This window comes from Theropithecus gelada, chromosome 12 (genome assembly GCF_003255815.1).
Source record: "Theropithecus gelada isolate Dixy chromosome 12, Tgel_1.0, whole genome shotgun sequence".
In the NCBI taxonomy this organism is placed as follows: Eukaryota; Metazoa; Chordata; class Mammalia; order Primates; family Cercopithecidae; genus Theropithecus; species Theropithecus gelada.
The window spans coordinates 45,238,716-45,265,707 of NC_037680.1; the positions used below are offsets into that span (position 1 = coordinate 45,238,716).

At 41.3% G+C, this 26,992-nt stretch overlaps 1 protein-coding gene across 3 annotated transcripts in view; it reads left to right on the forward strand.

The window, feature by feature from the left end:
* The window catches only part of NOSTRIN (nitric oxide synthase trafficking), a 62,480-nt gene that overhangs the window by 11,144 nt on the left and 24,344 nt on the right, over positions 1 to 26,992 (forward strand). For 2 of the 3 annotated variants that reach the window (XM_025404410.1, XM_025404412.1), the window contains 5 exons: positions 12,910 to 12,993; positions 16,423 to 16,485; positions 16,687 to 16,768; positions 19,751 to 19,813; positions 22,500 to 22,598. In XM_025404410.1, coding sequence (XP_025260195.1) covers positions 12,910 to 12,993; positions 16,423 to 16,485; positions 16,687 to 16,768; positions 19,751 to 19,813; positions 22,500 to 22,598 — 391 coding nt within the window. The remainder of the gene's footprint in view (positions 1 to 12,909; positions 12,994 to 16,422; positions 16,486 to 16,686; positions 16,769 to 19,750; positions 19,814 to 22,499; positions 22,599 to 26,992) is intronic. The other variant, XM_025404411.1, reaches the window with a different exon arrangement.

Consider the following 26,992-nt stretch of genomic DNA (forward strand, 5'->3'; position numbering starts at 1 on the left):
TTTTTTCTTTCTTTTTTTTTTTTTTTTTGAGACGGAGTCTCGCTCTGTCGCCCAGGCTGGAGTGCAGTGGCCGGATCTCAGCTCACTGCAAGCTCCGCCTCCCGGGTTCACACCATTCTCCTGCCTCAGCCTCCCGAGTAGCTGGGACTACAGGCGCCCACCACCTCGCCCAGCTAGTTTTTTGTATTTCTTAATAGAGACGGGGTTTCACCGTGTTAGCCACTTTGGGAGGCCGAGACGGGCGGATCACGAGGTCAGGAGATGAGCATTTTTTCATGTGTCTGTTGGCCGTATGAACGTCTTCTTTTGAGAAGTGTCTGTTCATATCCTTTGCCCACTTTTTGATGGGGTTGTTTGTTTTTTTCTTGTAAATTTGATTGAGTTCTTTATAGGTTCTGGATATTAGCCCTTTGTCAGATGAGTAGATTGCAAAAAATTTCTCCCATTCTGTAGGTTGCCTGTTCACTCTGATGGTAGTTTCTTTTGCTGTGCAGAAGCTCTTTAGTTTAATTAGATCCCATTTGTCAATTTTGGCTTTTGTTGCCATTGCTTTTGGTGTTTTAGACATGAAGTCCTTGCCCATGCCTATGTCCTGAATGGTATTACCTAGGTTTTCTTCTAGGGTTTTTATGGTTTTAGGTCTAACATTTAAGTCTCTAATCCATCTTGAATTAATTTTCGTATAAGGAGTAAGGAAAGGATCCAGTTTCAGCTTTCTACTTATGGCTAGCCAATTATCCCAGCACCATTTATTAACTAGGGAATCCTTTCCCCATTTCTTGTTTTTGTCAGGTTTGTCAAAGATCAGATGGCTGTAGATGTGTGGTATTATTTCTGAGGGCTCTGTTCTGTTCCATTGGTCTATATCTCTGTTTTTTTGGTACCAGTACCATGCTGTTTTGGTTACTGTAGCCTTGTAGTATAGTTTGAAGTCAGGTAGCATGATGCCTCCAGCTTTGTTCTTTTGGCATAGGATTGTCTTGGCAAGGTGGGCTCTTTTTTGGTTCCATATGAACTTTAAAGCAGTTTTTTCCAATTCTGTGAAGAAAGTCACTGGTAGCTTAATGGGGATGGCATTGAATCTATAAATTACCTTGGGCAGTATGGCCATTTTCACAATATTGATTCTTCCTATACATGAGCATGGTATGTTCTTCCATCTGTTTGTGTCCTCTTTTATTTCACTGAGCAGTGGTTTGTAGTTCTCCTTGAAGAAGTCCTTTACATCCCTTGTAAGTTGGATTCCTAGGTATTTTATTTTCTTTGAAGCTATTGTGAATGGGAGTTCATTCATGATTTGGCTCTCTGTTTGTCCCTAACAGCCAAATTGCTCTGGTTCTATGACAGAGAAAGCAGGAGGGGCCATCTGAGAGGGCATTTCTTTTATAAGAAAATATTGTTATCAGTCCCAAAGGAAATTATTTTAAATAAGACCAGTTATTTGTATGAATCCTACAAATTCAACTCATTACCTAGATTAGAAAGCCACCTTCTGCCTGCAGACCAGGAAGAATCTATGCATGTATCAGCCAGGCATATAACCTGGGTTGTAGTCATCTAGGCATTAATTATTTGGTATCTGAGAGTTCAAAATTAGTGCCTGGTAGAGAGCTGTGAAGATAGAAGACAGGCAATAGATGATGCCTGCTGGTAAACAGACTCAATAGTGAACTGAAAAACTCTGGGGTGGGGGGTCACTGCTTGAAGTCTGTCTCACTGTTTTTCCTTTTTCTAGATCACTCCACATCCCCACCTTGCCACCGACATCTACTTTCTTCATACAGTCAGAGCCTTCATTTCTTATTTTTGTTTTCTTGAAGTCTCTTCCTAGGGCTGCCATCTGCCCTGAACCTATTAATGTGTGAAACCCTCCAATCACTTATTCTAGAGTGACAAATATGTCCAGTGGGGAAGAAACACTTGGGTAGCTGAAGATATCTCCACTCATAGCTTTACCTCCTTATAGAGAAGAATTTAGAATTTGAACATCTCAAGAGTCTACTGGTTAGCAAAATTACAAGCACATTCCTGGATAAAGACTGTATAGTATGAGTACAAAGAACAGATCTAATGTTTTACCGAGATCAAAAAATATTATGCTACATATTAGGTCATTTATGTAATAAATGCTTTTCTGAACATTTTCTAAAGCTAAACTTGTACAATTAAATTATTTCCCCTTAGCAAGAAGCCATTTTTAAAGTTGTTTTGTATTGATTCCTGGTAAATGTACATTTGCAGTGTCTCCTTATCTTGAGCTTTCAAGTTTCCTCCCCTTGCTCAGCTTTTAGATCATGTAGTTAACCTGAAGGATGCTTGTCCACACTAAAAGAGATGGCATTTGGGAATAACTGTTTTCTAATGGACACAAATATTCTATTAATCTATGAATATGTGGCACATTATATACTTTTAGACAGCATACCTGTGTATTAGCAGGCAAAGACATAGGCCACTTCTCAGGGCTGGATCATTTCTCTCCCACACAGTAACGTGATTCTGAGGTCACTCCCTCTTCCTAGTGTGTTTGAACTGAGTCAACAATTATGTTGGTTATTTATTAAACCATATCAACAAGGATGGATGGTCACAGCATGGCTGGGATTACATTTGCCTCGACTCTCCCCATTCTGTGAAGTCAGAAATTCCTCCTCTAGATATACATTGGATAGAAGGCTGATTCCCACCAGCTATCTAGAAATGAGCCTTGGCCTTATTTTCCTCTTAAAGGTGGGCTTATTACATGTGAAAAAATGGTAAGCTTCCCTTGTATTAGAAAAATACCTGGAAAGCCATTACTCTTCAAAAGAAGCTATCTTGTTACTTACGGTTACAGACAAGTAATGGGAAACCCAATAAGAAAGTAAAATGGTAGTCTTGGAATATATTCAGTAGGCATTTCCATTGAGGGTTATGACAGACAACGATGAAGGCAAATCCGTGACCAGCAGGATGCAAAATACAGTGAAGGAGGACATGGGGTTTTGAATGAGGGGTACCTGCCACCTAAAATGCATTCAGTAAATACTTGCAGACTGAATAAATAAATAAATGGGCTGGGTGCAGTGGCTCATGCCTGCAATCCTAGCACTTTGGGAGGCCGAGATGGGAGGATTGCTTGAGGCCAGGAGTTTGAGCCTGGTCAACATAGCACAACCCATCTCTATTTTCCTAAGAAATTTTTTTAAATAAATGAAAGATAGTTAAGAGTTTTTAAAAATTATTATACCTACATTATTAGAACAAGGCCTTTACTGTCCTTGGAGGTGTGCGTTTCCAGACCCCTTACTTCAGAGCTCCTGGAATGTGGTTCTGCTTGACAGACCTCTGCGTTAGCACTTGGATACCAGAGGCAGCACCACAGTCAAGCTGCCAGGCCAGAGAATGTTTCCTTTCCAAACTCAGCTGCTCTCTTGCACTTATTCTGATTGAGTGGTGATAGAAAATGCAGTTGTTACTAAAACACCCTTTTGCCTGGATATTCTGCAATTCATGGTCATGCTTAGCTTCTTTTATCCAATTAGCTACTTCAGCTTCTTTTTTCGCAGTAGCGAACAGATTTAGCCAGAGAAACATAGCAGCTCCTACAATGTCTAATGCCAAAGTTATCAGGTTCACTTTAATACAATTACAGATCAGATTTAAAGAGACAAAGGTACATTCTCAGAAACACTTTGTGAATGTTTGGCTTCCTGCATCTTCACAGCTAATGTTTAAACAGGCTTTGACTGGAAAATCAATTGTTCCTCTGTACGGGAGTTTAAGATCAGGTTTTCAAATGCCAAGATCTGCTGCTCTGAACTTTAAAAAGAAAAGATTTAAAAAAGGAGGTATAGTTGGCCACTTGTTCAATCCATGATTCATTGCAGACACTGTCAACAAAGCAATAACAAATTGAAATTAAATATTTGAAAAATCATCTTCCACTCTACCGTTATCCTGGGTGACCTTAACTCCCACAGTTTTAGCTCTCTTGCATATTGATGATTTACAAATGTGCAGTACTAGGAACATGTCTAAACCGTACTTCAAACCATATATTTCACAGTATATTGGACATTTCCACCTAGAAGTCCCATGGAACCACAAAGTCAATATGTCCAAAACAGGGTTTATCTGCTCTTCTCCAAAGCTGGTCCTCCTTCTGGGAACCACTGCCCAGTCAATCAAGCTCAATGCCTGGGACCATCCATATCCATGATTCTGTCCATCTCAACTCATGACTAAGACCGTATTTCTCTCTTTGAAACCCCTTTGATATCCATAGCTTTCTTTTTATTTTATGGCCTCTTCCACTGTTCTGGCAAAACTCTCTCAAACTATTCTGTCTAGGAATGCTGCCTTATAGCCGTGGAGTTTGTATGCCGCACAAAGGCACACGGCTGAGTGGGATGAATGGAGGCAGAAATCCAATCCACTCTTACCCCTTAAGCCTTTTACTCTGACAGAGCTGTGCCCCTTTAGAGGACGCCCGTTTCCAATCCAAGCAAAGTTACCTGAATCTGTGGGCTAGCTGAGGCCCTGTGCCTATCTTTAACGCACCTTTCACTCTGTCGCCATGACCCTGTTTAAGATCCTTCAAAGACTCCCATGACCTTTAGGATAAAATTTAGCCCTCATCATTTTATAAAAGGGCCTTTGAGATCTGAACTCTGCCTTCCTGTTTACTTTGTCTCTCTCCATCTCCGCATGATCCCTGCCTCTCTCCTTACTGAGCCATTTGCAATCCCACCCCACTTGTATCCCACTCACACTCCTGCCATCACCACCACTGCCACCACACGTGGGTCCCTGCATTTGCACAGGCTGTATCGCCTGCCTGGTAGATGTTTCATCACCTTCATTGCCTGGCTGCATTCAACACATTCTTTAAGATCCAGTCATCCTACCATGGCAGGCCTTCCTTAACTCCAGTCTCTAGTCTCCAAAAAATGCTCCTCAGTTCTATGTGCAGAATTAGTGCTTGCCTCTGTCGTAGCTCTTACAGCCTGCACTGTTATTCTCTGTTCACTTGTCTGTCTCCTTCCCTAGAGGCTGAACTCCTTGAGGGTCTTTGTGTCCCACGTGACTAGCATGGGCCTCGCGCAGAGTAGGCATTCAATAGATGCTTACTGAGTAAATGGAGACACTAATGTATGAGTGACTCTGTGCCTTCCAGGCACTCACAACGTTAAAGAAGATCAAGTTAGGCTATTTCTGAGGAGTCATAAGTGGGTATGTCAAAGACACTTACTGGCATAATATGTAGCATACTATTTTGAACAAAAGCTAGAAAAAATAATAAAATCACAGGAGAGACCATTTATTCAGCACAACCCATAGACCAGCCACTGTGTTAAATGTGTCTTAACTTGATCTCTTTAATTATCTCACAACCCACAGCATACATACTTCTCTCCATTTCTGATTTACAGATGGGGATATGGAAAATATGATACATTTGGATTCCTACCCAGCTCATCCCAGGCTCAGTGCCAGGGTATCCCCAAGTGGATAGGCAGTTTTGGGCACTGCTGTGGGGGACCCACCATGCTCAGGGGGTCCTGGTTCGGCCCCCTTTGCAGAGTCTTAGGGTCCTCTATGGAAAGGGACAGCAGCAGTCATGAAGCCCAGTGGCTTTCAAACCTTATAGCTCAAGGGGTTTGTGGGGAGCCCGCAGGGGCTACCTCAGGGGGTGAGGAGGAGGTTACATGGGCAGGGCTCTGCTTCCTCCTCACTCTCTCTCCCTTTTAATCAGATCAACTTGACTGGTATTTATAAGATACGGTGGGATTCTGTATAAAATTTTGTTTCCCTGCTAAAAAGTTTTGAAAACTGCCTTTCTCATCCACTTTATCTGAATTCCCTCACCACAATACACCCTGTCTGCCCTTACCCCACACACTAATGCACTAAGCTTGGGAATGAACGCACACTTTAGGCTCTGAAGTTCTACAGCTGCCATCGCTCACGTTTACCCTGGGCCAGAGTGAGCCGGGTCTCAGTGAGACTCACAGACTAGACACTCAAGAAAGGCATCATTCAGGTCTTATCCTCCTGTTTCAGCATTTTTTATACTGTTCTCAGGAAGCAGAATTAAGACAATTAGTAATGCTGCACTGGGCTAGCAAGTGAGCCAGCCACTCCAACGACAGAGCGTCCATATGAAAATGTGTTTCAAGCTGCCGGTAATGAACTTTACAACTTGTTTGTAAGAGGAGTTTGTGATGGTCTTTCAAAAGACATACCAATGAAGTTTGGATGGAAAATATCAGCACATCCACCCACAAACCGGAAGCTGGTGCTGGTCCAAAGAAGGAACTTAAAAGATGTGTGATATCCCGACAGAAGAATTTGAGGTTACTAAAATTCCTTCTCAATTTATAATGAAGGGAGGACTCTGTCACCTGCTTCTTTCAAGCATGAGAAGGGCTTAGCCCTGTTTTATGTTTTTTAGAGATGGGGTTCTCATTCTGCTGCTCAGGCTGGAGTGCAGTGGTGCAATTACAGCTCACTGCAGCCTCAAACTCCTGTGCTCAGGAACTCCTCTCGCCTCAGCTTCTCAAGTAGCTAGGACTGCAAGTGTGTGCCTCCACTCTGGGCTAATTTTAAACAATTTTGTAGAAATGGGATCTTGATATGTTGCCTAGGTTGGTCTCAAACCCTTGGTCTCAATGATTCTCCCTCCTCGTCCTCTGGAGTAGATGGGATTACAGGCTCAAGTCACTGCTCCTGGCCTTAACTCCATTTTAATTAATTCCTCATAGACACAGGGGGGCAACTACAGTTTGTTTTTTAAACTACTTTTCATTATCTTAATTTTACAAAAGCGGGATAGTCTAAAATTGATTACATGGTCACATATTCTTACAGTTTAATTTGTACTTTATCTAAAATACTGAATCTGTAACCAGATATTTTCCATCTCTCTTTTCTTTCAAAAAGATAATTTATTTTAAATTCTAAGTCAAACAGTCAAACATTGCTCTTTGACTTATCAACTGGCCTTCATTATTACTAATGAAATAATATTGACCAGCCTTGCATGCTGAGAGAAAATTAGAATATAAATGGATTAAAAGTCAGGGCATGTCATTTTCTTGGTCCAGAATCTTTTTTAGGGTATTAAAAAATTTTTTAATTTTTAATTTTTGTGGGTATATAGCAGGTGTATATATTTACAGGGCAGGGTCCAGAATCTTTAAAACCACTGGACTATTCTGAGATTGGGTTGCCTATCAAAATATATATGCATCACCAATGCAACAGGCCAAGACAATTGCTTGGAGAAGGCATTTTAACTTGTATTAGCTATGGTGGCAGTAGAATGGAAAGAAAAAATGGGAAAGGGCTAGAGAATTAAGCACAATGTCTTTACAAGCTTGTTTCTGACTATTTTAATGAGGGAATGAAAATTTCACCTCTCAGTGTGAGATTAGCTCTGCTCTCTCTACTCCCTTTGCATGTGGTACTTTTTCAGCTTGAACCGAGATAAAGCACCTCCTTTTGAGAGATGAGAAGAAATCATTCTCAGTGGGGTATGCCTTGCTGCCTCTGCCTTGGGAAAACACCTAGGTCATTTTATTTCTATTTAGCAGGCATCCTGAAAGGATACATAGATTGCCTCATTAGACCGGAAGCATGGAAGAGCCGTGGAAGTGTTTGTTTCCATTTACAAACATTCTGACTTACAAAAATAACAGCTTTCTTCACGCTTGCCACTTGGAACATGGCTTCGTATAAAAGAGCGATTCTCTCAGGGGAAGAATTTAACCGTTAACATCTGTTGAGATAAAAGCCATTCAGGGCTAAAGGCCTGGGAGAGGTTTCGTTATATCTATGCAGAAAGAGTGCACAGTGACACTGTCCCACACCCATCCTCCCCACCGCATTTCATTTCCTTCTGTCTTGCAGAGTAATTTGCTCAGGTTCCCAAACTGGTCATTAGGATTTAAAATGCAAGAGTAGATGATTGCAGCCTGCTTTGCTTGGTTGATTTGAATGCTAGTTCTAAACCCTTTGGGGTCATCAGTAAGTTACAGGCAGAGAGAGAGGGTACACTCGTGCTGTTCAGAGAGGCAGTGTCCAACTCACTCCAGCCCAAAGTGTTAGCTCGGTGACATTTGCTGTCAGAGCCCCCATCCTTCCCACTTTGCCAGACCCTCAACATCCCCACTTCCTATTCCCCAAATGCCTTGCAACTGCACAGATGCCTTTGGAATAGGCCCGGAAGCTCATTATGTCTGCACCGAGGCTGCTGTGAATTGGGACTCCAGCTACACAGCCTCCAGGAGCTGTGCTGATTCAGAACACTGCAATTAAAGGTGAAGTGAGAGGCGGTATCAATTTTTGAAAGCACTTTTGTTCCACTTCTCCCACAATTCTCCATCTGCAATCTCTTCCCCAAAACTTCAGAGGTAGGAAAGAGGTGTGGTTAAGCAGGCAGGTTCCCCAGCCAGATTGCCCAGGGCTGGAATCTAAGTCTGTCACCATCACTTCCTTCCTGTGTGCCCTCAGGCTAGTGACTGACCCAACTCTCTGTGCCTTGGTGTTCCCTTCCATGAAATGGGTAGACAGAGTATACCTGCCTCACGGGTTATCAGGGATTAAATGAGGAAATATACCTAAAGCACTTAGAATGATGCCTAGCACATTGTAAGTGCCCAGTAAGTGTTGGAGGTTCCTGTTTCTTGCCTAGGGAGAACACAGGTCAAGCATCAGCATGTCACAAAGGTGATGCAACACCTTTGTCAGGAGACCACTGTTTGGACACTCTCTTTATGTGCAATATACAGGAACTTTTAACCTATATACCATTCTATAAACCCACAGATCTGCCCTGCTGAAGATTTCTAAGGTACTTGTCTGTAAAGAGAAGACTCCCAACACAAGAAATGCTGTGTGGTAGTTGAACCTCTTTAGGCTGGTTTCCTATTATGCTCAAGAGAAAGCCGGCAGAAACACCGGGGCACAGGAGAAAAGCTGGCCAAACTAAAAAAAAAAAAAAAAAAAAAAGGCCCAAATCACCTCAAAGTGAACAAGCACCCCTTTTTCATACCACCAAAGCCCAACTTTTTTTTTCCCCAAGTGGAATAAACTTAACAACATAAAGGAAAGCAACACTTCTTTCTGGTGTCCTTTTTAGGTCTGCTTAGCCTCAGAAACACCTTTGCATAGCCTGTAAGAACATTCTGAAAGTAGAATGGAATTCTGAGGAAGAGGCTGTGACTGACAGCATTACCTTTCCTGTTAGAAACCATGCAGGATTGTTCTAGAGCCAAAGGACAAGAAATCTGGGGATTCTTCCTCCCACACCATCCCCACCTCTGTGTATTCCTTCTGAATACACAATGATCACATTAGAAGAATTAATATTTAGTAAGAATGATTTTTGTGCCTTGCACTGAGCTGAACATTATAAAAAGCATTATCCTATTTAATGCTCTTTGTGCTGCTTCCAAGAAAGAATGCAATGCTGGAAAGAAAAGACCTAAACAGCCCTCTGGTTAGCTTTCCTGGACTCAGAAAGGGTTTATGTGTCTAGCTATTTCAAGTGCTAGACAGCTGTGTGCTCTAACATCAGGGCTGAGCACAGCTCAAACTACAGAGACTGCATCTAAACAGTTTGTTAATTTACAGTTCTCAAAAGTGGTGAGGTAAGAACAAGTCTATGGCAGAGACCAGTAAGAATTCCAACCAAGACCTGGTGGGAAGTCCATTCACTTATTCATTCATTCATTTGTGACATACATGCTGAGTGCCTGTAATGTGCCAAGCACTCTTCTAGGCCTAGGGATACAGCAACGAACAAAGCCATTCTTGATCCTTATGGAACTGTTCACATCCTAGGGGTGTTCACCAGAGTAAACTAAAAAATTATAATGTGATACAAGATACAATAAGACACAAATAAAACTGTAAGGGGAGAGTGGCGAGGATCCTTTTTTAGATGGGGCAAACCTCTGCGGTGGTGATGTTCGAGCATCTCCTGTTGGGGATGACACAAAGGAGAATACCATGTGGCTATGTAGCAGAAGCACTCGGCAGAGCCCACAGCAAGTGCAAAGGCCCTGAGGCAGGATGGCAGTTGGCCACTGAGTAGGAGTAGAATCAGCCAAGTTGTGACTGGCAGGAAGGGAAATCAGAGAGGCTGCCAGAGTCACGTGATGCAGAGCTTTACAGGTCAGCAGCAATCGTTCCAGACATTGAGCCCCTAGTAGACTTGGGCTCTTAACACATTTTATTTTTCATAAAACCCCCTTTAAGTAGGTCATATAACTTCTTTTTAACAGTACCTGAAGCCACTCCTACTGAATGATAGAGATTTCCTGGGGTTCCAGAGCATCTGAGTTCATCAAGGGTGATGGTCTCTCCCAGCTGGCTGTTAACCAGCACTCTCTTTTTCTCTCTCTTTCCATCAACTGGGACATATTCCTAGAGCAGAGAAATCTATTTTTAAGTGCAATGAGATATTTATTGACTGGCTTCATTGTCTCAAAATACTGGCCTCAGCCTTTCCTTATGTCTGGGCAAATTCTGACACCAAATGGTTGTTTTCTGCAGCTAGGCCTTAACATACATCCTACAATGACTTTCTTACAAAAAGTGATAAAATCAACTTAAAGCACAGCTGTACTAACAGAAAAAAAAAAAAAAAAGAATAGTAATTTAGCAATAGGTCAATAGCCCATCATCTCTGGATTTCATTTTATAGAAGAGGGCTGTCTTTCTTTCCTCAGTCTGTGACATGGAGTTAATTTGTGTGAAAACATGCAGGTATTAGACTAGTTGTTAGAGAGCTCTGGGATTGTTTCCCAAATGAAATAACATCATAAATAATTCTAAAAATACAATAAAAATAGATTAACAGACTGAAAAATGCAGTGAAAACTCTTAGGGTCCATATTAAAAGGGAAAACATAATATAAATTGAACTTAATTCCTTACATTTTTATTCTCTGTAGTCAAAAGTGATATGAAGATGCTCTCATTTTAGCTATAGATGGTCCTATAAATAGGACATGGTAAAATAGGTTTAAGATGAGAGTGATTCAATCTATCCAAAAGAACCAAGGGGTTTGCTTTTGGAGGGCATGCCCGGACTTCCTACTGAGCCTTGTCCTGCATAGAAAGTAATAGAAATTCATTTTCTAAATCTGGTGTTGGCTATCACTGCAGATTCCCATTAGAAAGTTACTGCTCGGTTAATCCAATCAAAATTTATTTTATTGCCAACGATTATAATCTAGAGCTAATCTGATTAGTGCTAATGTCCTGAGATCAGTAGGACAGTTTTCTGTTCCTTACTAGTTGTGTTTGTTTTGTTTTTATTTTTGTTTAAGGTGGAGTCTCGCTCTGTCACCTAGGCTAGAGTGCAGTGGCACGATCTCGGCTCACTGCAACCTCCGCCTCCTGGGTTCAAGCAATTCTCCTGCCTCAGCCTCCTGAATAGCTGAGACTATAGGCGCCCGCCACCATGCCCGGCTAATTTTTTGTATTTTTAGTAGAGATGGGGTTTCAATGTGTTACCCAGGATGATCTCGATCTCCTGACCTTGTGATCTGCCCGCCTCGGCCTCCCAAAGTGCTAGGATTACAGGCGTGAGCCACCACGCCTGGCCAATTGCATTAGTTTTTAGGGCCATCATAACAACGTACCACAGACTTAGTGGCTTAAACAACAGAAGTGTATTGGCTCACAGTTCTGGGGGCTAGCAGTCAGAGGTGCGTTCTGAGGGCTGTGAGGGAGAATTTGTACCGTGCCTCTGTCCTGGCTTCTGATGATTTGCTGGTAATCTTTGGCATTCCTTGGCTTGTAGATGCACCACTCAGATCTATGCCTTCATGTTCACATGGCGTTTTCTCTGTGTACGTGTCTGTTTATGTCCACATTTTCCCTTTATATAAGAACACATCCATATAGGGTTTGGGCCCATCCTAGTGACCTCATCTTAACTTGATCATCATCTGCAAAGACCCTATTCCCATATGAGGTCACATTCACAGGCACTGGGGAGTAGGACTTCACCTTCTTCTTGGGAGACACAATTCAACCCATTAGTGTGATGTCAAAGGAGCTTAGTTAAAAACTCTTCCTTTGGGCCCGGCACAGTGGCTCATGCCTGTAATCCCAGCACTTTGGGAGGCCTAGACGGGTGGATCACCTGAGGTCAGGAGTTTGAGACCAGCCTGACCAGCATGCTGAAACCCCATTTCTACTAAAAATACAAAATTAGCTGGGCATGGTGGTGCGTGCCTATAATCCCAGCTACTTGAGAGGCTGAGGCAAGAGAATCGCTTGAACCTGGGAGGTGGACGTTGCAATGAGGCAAGATTGTGCCACTGCACTCCAGCCTGGGCAACAAGAGGGAAACTCCATCTGAAAACAAAAACAAAAACAAAAACAAACCTCTGTCTTTTTAGGAGCCTGTTGGATACCCTTCAGGATTATGCTTAAGGACAAGAGGATCCTTGTAGTAAACAAATCATCTCTTTATGTAGGCATTACATTTTCAGCCTGACCCCTCCTTCGTGCATACATGTGTGCATGTGTGCATCTGTGTGTGTGTTTGCTTGATTTCTAGCCAGTGCATCCTATTTTTTTTTTTTTGTTTGAGATGGAGTCTTGCTTTGTCGCCCAGGCTGCAGTGCAGTGGCATAATCTCAGCTCACTGCAACATCCGCCTCTCATGTTCAAGCGATTCTTGCACCTCAGCCTCCCAAGTAGCTGGGATTACAGGCTTCCACCACCACACCTGGCTAATTTTTGTATTTTTAGTAGAGATGGAGTTTCACCATGTTGGCCAGGCTGGTCTTGAAGTCCTGGCCTCAAGTGATCTGCCTGCCTTGGCCTCCCAAAGTGCTGGGATTATAGGTGTGAGCCATTGCGCCCAGCCCAGCACATCCCATTTAACTAGTCTTTTTCTAACAGGGCAAACCTGGAAATTAGCTATGCCAAAGGACTTCAGAAACTGGCAAGCAAGCTGAGCAAAGCATTACAGAACACGAGAAAAAGGTAAGTATTGTGGCAGAGGTAAGGCAAAATCATCCCTTTTTTTCATTTGTTTTGTTTTCTTTCGAGACAGGGTCTTGCTCTGTTACCTGGGTTAGAATACAGTGACACAATCACAGTTTACTGCACCCTTAATCCCCCAGGCTCAAGCGATCCTCCCACCCAGCCTCCCATATAGAGTAGCTGGGACCATGCCCTGCTAAATTTGTTTTTTGTTGAGACAAGGGCTTACTATGTTGCCCAGGTTGGTCTTGAACTCCTGGGCTCAAGTAATCCTCCTGCTTTGGCTTTCCAAAGTGCTGGGATTACATGTGTGAGCCACCACACCCAGCAAAATCATTCTTAAAAGTAGTAAAAAGTGACATATGTTCCACTCCAGCTTCCTCTTCTAAACATGGCAAGTACATCACATCAAGCATGGCTTCCAGTTCTTGGGCACTTACTGTGTGCATGCACTGTGTTAATGCTTTACTGATACCCCCATTTAATCCTCATCAGAACCCTTGAGAGGTCTTGTTATCCCTGTTTACAGATAAGGACTTGAGACTTGGAAAGTTCAAGATACTTCCCCCAGTCACCCAGATCATGAGTTGCATAGCTGGCTTCTTCCTCAGTGTTTATGACTCCTAAGGCCACATTCATAATAGGCCTTGGTAATGACATTTAACTTGGGAAGTGGTGTTGTAAAGTCAGATTGTCTTGGAGTCAGGAAGTATGAATCCTATGTTTTCTCTATTCTATGACCTTTGACAAGTAACCTGGCCTCATTTCTTCCTCTGTTGGAGAGAGTAATAATATTTGCTCTATTGTGTGTGCGTAGGCATATTAAATGAGATCATGTGTGTGACGAGCTTAGCACATTATGTGCTGAAAGGTGTTGGTTCACATTCTTTTCAATATATTGCAGCACTAAGAATGAAGTAGTTTCCTTTATTGGGAGAGAGAAGAAAGATAGTGGTATACCCAAAATAGTTCATTTGTGGTAATTTGCTACAAAGATTCTTGATTAATACATGCAGACGTGCCCTTGAACTGGCAGTGCCATTGTAGAGGTCTCTTTTGATGATGAAAGAGATAAAGAGGGGAAAGGAAAAAAAGAAGCCTTCTGGAGCTCATATTTCTATTCTTCTTTAGGCATCAGCCATAATAACAAATGGTGGCTTTGAAGGTGCTCTAGCTTTATTTTTATTTTTAGGACAGTCTTTTAGTAGACTACAGTAAACCAGTATAGCACAGTGGTTGAGTATAGATAGACTGCCCAGGTTTAAATTCTAACTCTACCACTTACCGGGTGAATGACCTAGGACAATTTATCTTATCTCTCAAGATCTCTTTAAAATAAAAGTAAAGCCTATCTCTTATGGCTGCTGTGAGAATTAAATGCGGTAATAGAAGAAGTATGCTTAGCAGAGTACCTGGCAGGGAACGAAAGCTCTGTGAATGTCCATTATGTTTTTGATTCGAATTGCCTCCTGAGGAATGAGAGGTATAGGGGTGTAGGGGTGTGTGTATTGTGCTGCAGCTGTGGCATCCAGCAGAATACTACCAAAGAGTTGGCAGGTCCAGAATGTTAGGCCAACTGGGATTAGTACAGTATTTAACAGTGAACATTAGTGAATTTTTATCCATACTCAAATCTATGTTAGGTACTACAGATATTTTATTACTTCATTACTTCTAATTCTCTTTCTTTCTTTCCTTTCTTTCCCCTCCCTCTCTCCTTCCCTCCCTCCCTTCCTTCCTTCCTTCCTTCTCTTTCAATTTTTACCCCGTCTTTTCCAGGTGTTGACCAAGTTACTTCTACTTTAAAAGATCAGTTAAGTGAGGGCCAGAGATTCTTCCAAGGTCATGCAGAAAACAAAGGGGGAGCATCTCCATTCAGACACAGGCCCTTCTGAGGCCACATGCTTGGTCCTGTCCTGATACCCAGCTCCTCCAAGGGGCAAATGTCAGATACTCTACCCTAAAATGTGCCTGACTTCATTTTTTAAAAATCAGCTATATTGAGTTTTAATTTACATGCAATAATAAGCACCCGTTTTAAGCATATGATCTGATCAGTTTTGACATATGTAAATACCCTGTGTAGCCACCACTAAAATCAAAATGTGGACATTTTCATCACACCAAAAGATTTATCATGCCTGTTTGCGCTCCTTCTCACCCAATCCCAAACAACCACTGATCTGCTTTCTGTCAATATAGATTCATTTAGTGTTTTCTGGAATCTCCTATAATTGTAAGTACATAGCAGGTATGCTCTTGTGCCTAAGCTTGTATCTGGCTTTGGATGCGTAGAAAATCTGGCATCTTTTGGTCTAGTTCTCTTATTCTTAGACTGCAGAATGCAAACTAAGGCATTTTGAGGCAAAACCTCTGCACCATTCTGATTAAGGCAAGGATGCAGATCCACCCCCTTCCTCTTCATCAGAATCTACACAGGCCTCTGTACTTGGGGTTTCTTGATGTGACTGGACTTACTATCCTGACTTGAAGGCAGACAAGATGGGGCCACTGTGGGAGAAAAATGACATCACACTTCCTAATCCTCCCACTATGCCATGAGGGACTGGGTAGCATTATCCTTTGTGTTAAAGTGAGATACTGCTTATAGGACCATAAACTATCTGAGCTATTGTCTTCAAACCCAGCAGGGAACAGGAGCCGGACTCCAACCCCAAGGACAGCAGCAGGACGTGAGCAGGGCTCTCAAGCCCTTTATCACTTAACTTTTCTGAGTCTCAGTTTTTTCATACCTATGTGTATCCTATGACCAACCTGTTCTCACCGTTGGCTATTTTATTTCCCCTATTTTATTTTATTTTTATTTCTTATTTTTTTCTTTTTGGTGGGGAGAGGGGCTCAGGGGATAGGGTCTTGCTCTGTTGCCCAGGCTGCAGTACAGTGGCATGATCATAGCTCACTGTAGCTTCCTGGGCTCAAGCAATCCTCCTACCTTGGCCTCCATAGTAGCTAGGACTATGGGCATGCATCACCACACCTGGCTAATTTTCAAAATTTTTTTGTAGAGAAAAGTTCTCGCTGTGTGTGTTGCGCAGGCTAGTTTCGAACCTGTGGCCTCAAGTGATCCTCCCACCTCAGCCTCCTAAAGTGCTGGGATTTACAGGCACTTTAGGAGACTGAGGCAGTGCCACCACGCCTGGCCATTTCCACTATTTTATACAGATATGAAATAGGAAATGAAAATCTAAATGAAAAATGACTGGAAAAAAAAGCAGTATATATAATGAGTATAGCGCAAATAAATGTATTGGCAGAATTTAATCTCACAGAGAAATTGAAATAAGGTTAGGGAAGTGAATGCAATTGTTGAATGTGGTGAATCAGATGTGATGCTGTATTTCTAGCCAGCACATCCTATTTCCTAGGAAAATGACACTCACCTTTGTTCCCCACTGTTTTTGCCTTTAGCTGTATCAGCAGTGCCTGGGCCTGGGCCTCAGAGGGAATGAAATCCACAGCGGACCTGCATCAGTGAGTTCTCCCACCCTGGCCTTTCTCCAACTCTAAAGGGAGTCATAAATATTTAAAGTGGGTGTGCTACAAATATTCCACTTCCAGCTTGCACTGAATTGATGTGCCAGAACACACTACTTTGTTTCCCCAGAAAGTAATTTGGAAAGTAGATATAAACCCTGATATTATGCTTCTGTGTCTTTTATGTTTTATCTCCAGAAAACTTGGCAAAGCAATTGAATTGGAAGCAATAAAACCAACTTATCAAGTCCTAAATGTACAAGAGAAGAAGAGAAAATCAGTGAGTCCAAACCTTTCTTTACTTTTCCTGTTTAAAGCAAGATTCCTGTGTTTAGCCCAGAAAGGAAAAGGTGATCTGAACGTGGTACCAGGTTTCAGGAATTTATCCTAAAAATAAAATAAATACTTGTATTTATTTTAAAATAAATGAATAATAAAAAACACAAATCCAAGATTTATGTACAAGGATGTTTGTTAGAGCATTGCTTATAATAGTGAAAAACTGGAAACTACTGAATCATTCAAAATAAATTGTGATAAATTCAAGCAATAGAATAATTTGCAACCATTCAAAATCTTATTGTAGAAGAATTTAATCACATGGGGATTGTTTTTCACAGTATACTGTTAAATAAAGCAGAACAAAAAAGTCTAATTTATACAATCTCAACTTCATAAAATGAATATGTATATATTATATATGTATAGAGAAAACTGGCAGAAGCTTCTCAAAATGTTAATGAGTGATCTTCAGATGGTGAAATTGGAGGTTTTTATTTCATTTTTATACTTTTTTTGCATTTTAAAAACAATTTTATCATTCTGTTTGTAAATAAGAGAATGATAAGCACAATTTTTACAAAGATGTTTTCTAGCTTATTAGCTTGGTATTATGTAAAGGTAATAATGGGTACAATCCTCAAATATCCTAAAAATTACAGAAAAATAATTCAACATCCTTTCAGGGGCACCTGGTCCTCTGATAGCAGATCCTCTACTCTTTCTCTGTGCCTTTCCTTCTAGAACAGTTTTTCTTTCTTTCTTTCCCTCCCTCCCTCCCTCCCTCCTTTCCGTCCGTCCTTCCTTCCTTCCTTCCTTCTCTTTCTTTTTTTCTCTCTCTCCCGTTCTTTCTTTTCCTTTCTTTTTTTGACGGAGTTTTGCTCTTGTTGCCCAGGCTGGAGTGCAATGGCATCATCTTGGCTCACTGCAACTTCCACCTCCCGGGTTCAAGCGATTTGCCTGCCTCAACCTCCCGAGTAGCTGACATTACAGGCGTCTGCCATCATGCCTGGCTAATTTTTGTATTTTTAGTAGAGACCAGGTATCACCATGTTGGTCAGGCTAGTCTACAACTCCAGACCTCAGGTGATCTGCCCATCTCGACCTCCCAAAGTGCTGGCATTACAGGCGTCAGCCACTGCCCTTGGCCTAGAACAGTTACATTTGTGTTCCTTTTTCTTTTTCTTTGTGTATTATTCAGTAGTTAAGCACTTTATACTCTACTTCTAGGCAACATAATTGGGTGTTTAATAAACACTGCTTGGCTGTCATAGGGGTAGGGTTATGGTCACTGTTTGTTTCAGGACCAGGTGCAGGTAAGATGTTTGTAAGCTGTGGTAGGTGGTCCCTGTGAAGGGAAGGGGTGGTGGTTAAGGGGGAGTTTCAAGGAAATACAGTCAGATAAAGCACATCCTCAGGGGCAAGTCAGAAGGATGAGGAGAGGTATGAAAGTTCTGATGGAAGAGAAATGATTTTTAAAAATTTTATTCAAACTCATTAAGCTGAGTCAGGAAGTGGAATTGATATTTGTATGTACATAGGTATATTTTACCAGAAAGGATGCTCTATTCAGTTTCAGGTGATGGACAGAACTTGATGGGAATTACTAGCAAGCAATATAACCTGCCTTAGCAAGCCAACTTAATAAAAACCAATTACTAGTCTATATTTCATTGATTACAAAATATTTTTCACACTGCATAATATAAGTCATTAGCATTTCTTTAATATTTACCATAAATGAGGCATAGTCCTGTGATAATTGATCACAGTGCTTTAGTTAATGGATGTCATGACCACCCCCAAACTACTGGTCCTGTTTTTCTTCTTTTCTGCATTGCCCCTCTCCACTGCACTCCACCATCCCACTCTACTCTCACAAAAGATTAGATTTGATTTTCTAAAGTGAACTTGTTCCACATTCCAGCCACATACATGAAATCAAAAGTGGCATAGTACATAAAATATTTTCATTGTGTCTGTTACAATGAACCATATACTCTAAATTGAACCAACTGGAAAAAAATAAAAGTGTAGCATTCGCTAGATCTCAGAGTGGTTGAATAATGGCTGATTGCTGGGTCTGTGTTCCGGGGAAAAATGTTCTTCTGTAACTTCCATCAGATCCTCCTGGGAAGTTGTCAGGATCATTTTCATCATTATTATTACTGCCTCTTTGGCTATTTAAAAGCAAGGGAAAAAGTTAATTATGATTAAGAGTTCAATATCTTTGAAATTAAAGCAATATTCACTTCAGGGGCAATGGAGACACATAGTAAAATTGGCACTGTTAGGACTGTTACCAGTTTTCACGGTGTTGAGGTTTTTGCTGCATGGATTGACATGGAAGATGATGTGATGGGACTAGCAACAATATCAGCTCATGCAAGGGCCTCTTGCACATGACTGCACATGTTTGCATGCTTTTTACATTCTTATAGATTAGAAATAATTATTTTACTAAGTCCTGTTACTCGACACAGGGATAAGATAATTTGTCTAATATGTCCATTGTAGGATCTTGAAATTCCCATGAATTGTAATAGTGATTGATAAGCTAGTACTGTGACTGTCTTAGTTCAGGCTGCTCTAACAAAATACCATAAACTGGATAGTTTATAAATAATAGGAATTTGTTTCTTACAGTTCTGGAGGCTGGGAAGTCCAAGATCAAGGCACCCGCACATTAGCTGTCTGATGAGGGCCCACTTCCTGGTTCATCAGTGGCTATTTACTCACTGTAACCTCAGATGGCAGAAGTGGCTAGGCAGCTCTTGGAGTCTCTTTTATAAGGGCACCAATCTCATTCATGGGGGCTCCACCTTCATGACCTAATCATCTCTCAAAGACTCCACCTCCAAACACCATCACTTTGAGGGAATAGGTTTCAATCTATAAATTTTAGGGGCACAAACATTTAGTCTATTGCAGTGACTAAAGAAGAAGAAAGCAAAGCTTTGTTTCCTTTTTCCTTCTTCAATAGCTTGACAATGAAGTTGAAAAGACAGCAAATCTTGTCATTAGCAACTGGAATCAGCAAATTAAGGCAAGTATCCACAGATATCATTTGTGTAAACTCAGTTTTTAGAATTGAAGTGTTTTGCTTTCATACAAATGTGATGACGTTCTAGCATTAGTACTTCTAAGTGCTAACTGAAGAGAAAAATGTTTCCTTACCTGAGTTGTTACATAGATATATTTTTCACCAAACCAATGGAAGTGCATGGCTCTAAATATGATTATTTAGAACTTATTATGTGCTAAGTGCTCTACATTTATGTATTTAATCATCACAATAACCCAATGTCATATGTCATTGTGCATTGCCCCATTACAGATTGGGCAATGGAGATAGAGAGAGTTGAAGTAATTTTCCCAAGGTTACAGAGCTGGTTAATGGTTGAATCAATGGTTGTCATAAGTTGGGTTCCAGGGTCACTGCTCTTAATCATTACATTATGCTGACTGCCATTCTGTATAATTTGTAACTTACAGCAAATGATAAACACTACCTGGGTTTTGTTTTTTTTCATTTGTAGAAAGGTGTTAGTGATATGTACATCACTAGTAAGAGTGGCCCAGTGAGGGGTGGGTAGTGATATGTAAAAGGGGATGCATATATCAATTGCATGAGTATGTGGGGTCTGCTTTTTGTGCACAGCACTATTCTAAGACATAACTTTTTTTCAAGTAATTTAAAATTTAGTTGGCTAGATGACATATGTGCAGGAAATAGGGAGTACATTCTAAGGAGAGGAATTACAATCTGATGTGGGAAGCTAGAGCATATCAGTATGAGTTCTGAAGCAGAGAAAATAACAGATGGGATCCATATGCACAGAAGATTATTCTAGAACAATGTAGTATAGGAGGAATTCATTTCAGGTAGAAAGGACTAGCTGTAAATCTGCTAACAAGACTCAATGAACCCCTCTGAGAAGACTTGCTCTGTAAGTGTTGAAATCCTTTTTCATCTCCAAAGCGTTAGTGCCCACAGAGAACCTTTACAAGTAAACAGCCACTGATGCCAAATAACTAGAGATAAACGCCCTCAGAAACAGGCAAACTTGGTGTTACTTCCAAAGCTTCTGCCAAAACTGAGGACTGACTCCATAAGACCAAGGACATTAATAAAAAGTGTTTGATGTAAGTGAATTTCTATGTCCACAGTAGTTACAATGGTAAAAGGATGCTCATGAGAATCACTTTTATAATAAGTCCCAGCAACAGTGTCCAGTCATTTGTTTTTAGTTTTGCCATGGATTTTATGAGTTTTCTTTAAAAGGAATTGTTTTTTATTTTTTTAAAGAAATAGAGACAGGGTCTTGCTATGTTGCCAAGGCAGATCCCAAACTCCTGGGCACAAGGGATCTGCCCACCTTGGCTTCCCAAAGTGTAGCGATTACAGGCATGAGCCACTACACCTGGCCTTTAAAAGGATTTGTTTTTAAAAATCCATTTTCTTTAAATATTCAGCTTTCACAGGAATTCAGTACAATGAATCAAAAGCCAGAAATAATGCTGAGAGGCTGCAATGGCTCCCAAGAAAAAACATCTTTTATCATTTCCCAGTTTCTATCAAGTCATTTTTCTAAATAAAAGATTTCATTTTTTTTTTTTTATGAAGAGTGACAGAGAAATTAGAGAACATAAAATTCTTGGGCTATAATAAATTTCTCCCTTGAAGTTACAATTCAAGGGATTCAGCATGTCAGTAATGAAGTACAGTCTATTTAGGAGACTCTAATGAAAAGCCTTAAAGGACCAAATATTCATGCCTCACAATCTTATTTCCCAGCAGGCATGTGGCTGACAGGAGGTGGAGAAAGAGGGCCATGAGCTTATTTCTTTAATTTTCCTTTGCTGAGGTTTCTCACATTTAGAGGGAGGCAGAAGGCGTTGCCTCTGATTCCCAAGCTAAAAAGCCAAAGAAGAGAGACCTCCCCTTTACTATCTGGTTTGACAGTCCTTGCAACCTCGAGGCAAAAAGCCAAAATCTTTCAATCAGCCTACTTCCTGAACAGGCTAAATCCAACTTAAACCAAATTTTGTTTGCATAATTTATCTCTGGAGCATCATCTTCAGCTAAATTCAACTAGGTAGACTAGGAAATTATCCCCTAAATCCTAACCTGCTCCAAGGGGTCAGCATGAACAGGGTAGGGAGACTCTGAGTGCTCCTTCCTTCCCCCCTTCTTTCTACTTCTCCAACTCCAGCAAGTGCAGGGCGTTTCACAAGATGCCAGGCAAATGCCCAGCTCTCAGGCTTGGCCATCAGGAAGCAAATTGCGACCCTTGCCACATGTTTTAAGATAACATCTTAAAACAATCTCAATTGTAGCCTAGGTTGATGTAAAGAATGATGCAGGCAGTCTTCCGTGTTTGTTGTGATTTCTTCTGTGGTAAAGCGATTATGTTCACTAGAACATTATTTTGGAAGTTTGCAGGCCTTCGATGATTTAGCAAAATTCAAAACCCTCTTGAGGGTACCCAATATAATGAAAAAATATGTAGGAGTTCTCAGGACAAAGTGTTAGCTGCTCTGATGTTTTAGGTACATTTTGAAGTGAGGATGGGAATGAGTACGCATTTTTGTTTCAGCTTTTGGAGGATTCTAGGATACATAATCGTTAAAGCTAGCACATGAATGTGCTTTGTTCCAAAAGAGAAGAGTTTTCTCTTGGCATCAGCCTCTGCTCCTTTTTTTTGTTGTTTGTATGTTTCTCACTGTAGGCCAAGAAGAAATTAATGGTTAGTACCAAGAAACATGAAGCACTTTTCCAGCTTGTAGAAAGCTCCAAGCAATCTACGACTGAGAAGGAGAGGCGGAAGGTAAGCTGTCATGGCTGGCTGAGCGCATGTGCCATAGAGACGGATGGGCTTGCTGCCCTTAGCTACAAACACAAGAGAATGGGTTGATTCTTCTTTCTCTGTGGGATCCCTGCAGAGATGTAGCTTGACAGAGCATAAAAGGGGATTCCAAATCATTCCTTGTGCGCACGCGCGCACACACACACACACACAACACACACACACATTTTAAACTTTATTTTAATTTTCTTAAATAGAAGGGATCTCACTGTGCTGCCCAGGCTGGCATCAAAGTCTTAGGCTCAAGGGATTCTCCCACCTCAGCCTCTCAAGTAGCTGGGACTACAGAAGCATGCTACTTTGCCTGGACCACATGTATTCTTTAAAAATATTATTGACAGATGACAAATGAGACCAATGATGCCCAAATTTTTTGAAAGGAAACTCTATTAATATTATCTTAAGAAAACCTCTCAGCTAATACCCCAAATAAGTTAAAAAAATACTTTATATATGTTGTTTGTTACATATAGTACTTTATGTATTATGTTAATATGTTATGAACATTATGAAGCATAAAAGTAGAAATGTTTCCAGGATGAGAGAAAGATGAAATAATATTTGAAATGATTAGCAACCATGATGTCTTTAGATAATCATTAAGTAATGTTTTCAGGAAAAATATATACTTGGAGCAAGGTTCAGCCTTAACCATAGTAAATTTAAATGCATATTTCTAATAGTCTTCTTGATAATTTTTTTTTTTTTTTCTTGAGACAGAGTCTCACTCTGTGGCCCAGGCTGGAGGGCAGTGGTGCAGTCTTGGCTCACTGCATCCTCTGACTCCAGGCTTCAAGAGATTGTCCCACCCCAACCTCTGGAGTAGCTGGGACTATAGGTGCACACCACCAGGCTTGGCTAATTGTTTTTTCTTTTTCTTTTTTTTTTTTTTTTTTTTGCATTTTTAGTTTAGACAAGGTGTCACCCTGTTGGCCAGGCTGGTCTCGAGCTCCTGACCTCAAGTGATCTGCCTGCCTCAGCCTCTCAAAGTGCTGGGATTATAGGCATGAGCCACCACCCCTGGCCAGCCTTCTCGATAATTTTTTATTTGTTCATCAAAATTTTTGTCAGATCTCATTTCACTGTTTGCCCTTTCATGTGGGTAGTAACGCACTCACAACCAGGAGAGGTGGCAGCGTCAGCTCGGACATTTTGCTGTGGATTCTTTGTGATTAAATTGTTAGTGGAACATCAATCTACAGGTTCTTGGCAGAAATCTAAGATATTTGTGCATTTTGTTTATGCTAACCTAACTGGAGCCAGATAATGTCTGTAAAACTACATGGCCCAGGTATATGTCAATGGCCACATGTCCCAGATGCTGGAAGGGAAAACACAGTGAGGGCCTATGGCAGCTTTTCAGGTTGCAGAATCCCCACCCTCCCCCCAGGCCATATCAGAATCCACAACTGTCCATGTGTGAGCACCAGTGTAGACTCATATATTAAGTAAGAGTAAGCTTGACCACTAAGTTTTCAGGCAAAATGAACACAAATAATATTGGGGTACAGGAATAAAATAAAGATTTTCTGCTTACACCCCAATAGATTATCTTGCACACCTCTTGTGGTATGTGCCCCAGATTGAAAACCTTTGACATAGTCAATATCTTCTACAAAAGATGAGTCCCTACTAAGGAAATGCAACCAGCACCACTGCAAACCCCTTAAAAGGAAGAGAAAATTGTCATTGCAAGTAGCTCTTTAATCTGAAGAAATATCCATTGAATAACTTAAATTCATTGTTAGCAAGATTTCACAAGAGTCTTATTTCTTTCCGTGTCAGTCTTCACAGTTGGAAATGATCATAATAAGTATTGAATAATGAGGCAGCTTCCAAGGAGGCGAACCCACAGTCTGTTAAAATACTCAGTGCCAGGACCTGCCTAGGCATTCTGAGTGCTCATTAGAAGCTATTCTTTATTGATGTCATGCAATAATAAAGAAAAAAGCATGGCAGCTAAGTGGTGAATTTCCTCTTCCTACCCTCATCAGCAGCTTCCCTGGGAAGTAAAGTTCCACAGTGCTTTCTCCCTTCGTCCAGCTGGTAACCATAACCTTGGTTGTTACTCTGTCACACACCCATGCCATCTTCCCTGCTTAATCGGGCAGCTTTTATTAATCCTGAAGCTGAACACCCAAGAGGGAGGCATTCATTTTCTCATCTCACACAGAAGCGCTCATGATCACCTGAGCTGATGCTCTGTGCTGCTCAGCAAATTCTTCCTTGTTTCCTGCCCAGGAGTCTTGATTCTCTCACCAGAAGCTGATCTAAACCTCCATTCTCCTCACACCTCCATCCACGCACTCCTGGCACAGTATCTTGCCTCCTACCTCACAGAGTAAATAGAAGTCAGCACAGCCACCTGCCTACTGAAGTAATAGCATTTACATATCTGCAATGGAGAGGCCAGTTCTCCGTCCTGTGCTCTAATCTCATCCCATCCTGCCTCCCAGAGGCCCTCTCTTGATTATCCCATATTTCCCATATCTTGGATAGCCCTCTCCCTAATGATTCCTCCCCACCAGGCTTCTATAACTCCCCCTGTCTTATAGTCTGTTCAGGCTGCTATAACCAAGTTCCATAGATGGGGGTGGCTTCAACAACAGACATTCTGGAAGTGTAAGTGGAACCCTCCTGACCTAATTTGGTGGGAAGGCACAAATAGTCTATTGCACCTTCTCCCCATCTTACAAGAGTAAAGAAAGTTGCAGGGACACTTATTTATGGGGTCTTCTGTTCCTCTCCAGATATTGTCGTGTCTCCTTTTTACAATACATCTTAGTGAAAGGGGTGTCTGCTCTATCTCCACTTCCTCATCTTCTGTTCGCTCTTCAAATCACCCTAATCAAGCTTTCCCCATCTTTCCACTAAGAGTGTTCTTGCCATTGAAAACAATGTCTTCTCATTGCTAAAGGTAACAGGTACTTTCCAAGTCTTACCTTAGTTCACTTATCGGAAGTATTAAGCATTGTTTACTTCCCCTTTGTAGAAATATTCTCCTCTTTTGATTTTAGTAACAACTCGTGCTTTTGTTTTCCTCCTCCTTTCTGTAAATTTTAAATTAGATTCTTTATGGGCTGCCTTTTTTGGCCTGATCTTTATATATTGCAGTTTCTGAAGATTTCTCTTCTGGGCCTCACTCTGTTCTCTTCACCATTGTCTCTCCAGTGTCTGATACAGTACTCTTGATATCAGGTACTCAATAAATAATACATATTCACTAAGTATATTCTCAAGACTTCAACTACAGTATCTATGCTGGCAATACCCGAATTTGTATCTCTAGCCCAAACCAGTCTGTAAACTGCTTTCTGACACCTCAAACTCAATATCTAAAAATCCAACCACCACTTCTTCCTACCAAAGATAATCTTTATTTCTGTGTTTTCTGTGTCTTTGAATATCATCACCCACCATATCCTCCCAATTCTAACTCAAACCAGATACTTCAGTGGCACAATCTTGGCTCACTGCCACCTCCACCTTCCAGTTTCAAGCAATCCTCCTGCCTCAGCCTCCCAAATAGCTGGGAGTACAGGCATGCACCATCATATCTGGCTAATTTTTGTATTTTTAGTAGAGATGGGGTTTTGCCATGTTGGCCAGGCTGTTCTCAAACTCCTGACCACAAGTGATCTGCCCACCTTGGCCTCCCAAAGTGCTGGGATTACAGGCGTGAACCACCGCACTCAGCCAGGAAAAACTCTTTCACGTGGCCTGTAAGACCCTTCCTGACTTGAACCTTGCCAATCTCTCCAACATCACCTCTCCCCATTCTCCATCGTAAACTGTGTGATCCAACTTCACCAAAAAATATTTTTCTGTATCCTGCCATGCTATTTTGCCTCACCAACTCCTACTTTCATTTTAGTTTTATTCATATGGAGATCAATTTTTTGAGCACCTACTATGCACCAAGTTATAGCTGAAATGTCATTTTAATTTCAAGGCTAGTTTAGATGCCTCTCTTGATGTCCTTCCCAGTGGTACCTATACAATTCTATCAGCACACAAGATGGTAATGGTCTGTGGGTCCCTGACTAGAGAGGGAGCCTGTCTTGTTCCATTTTCTATTCCCAAAGCCTTGCACATGACACACAGAAGGCCCTCAATGTCTGGTGAACAAATGAATGTGATGTTTGTTCCAAGAGCAAAAAAAAGGAAGGAAAGGAAAAGAAGTCAATCTTTGACAAATTTTAGTAAAGGTTTCTGAGCAGTTCCTTAGGTAAGAATACAGGAGTCTACAGCTGGGCACAGTGGCTCAGGACTGTAATCCCAGCTACTCGGGAGGCTGAGGCAGGTGAATCCCTTGAACCTGGGAGGTGGAGGTTGTAGTGAGCTGAGATCGCACC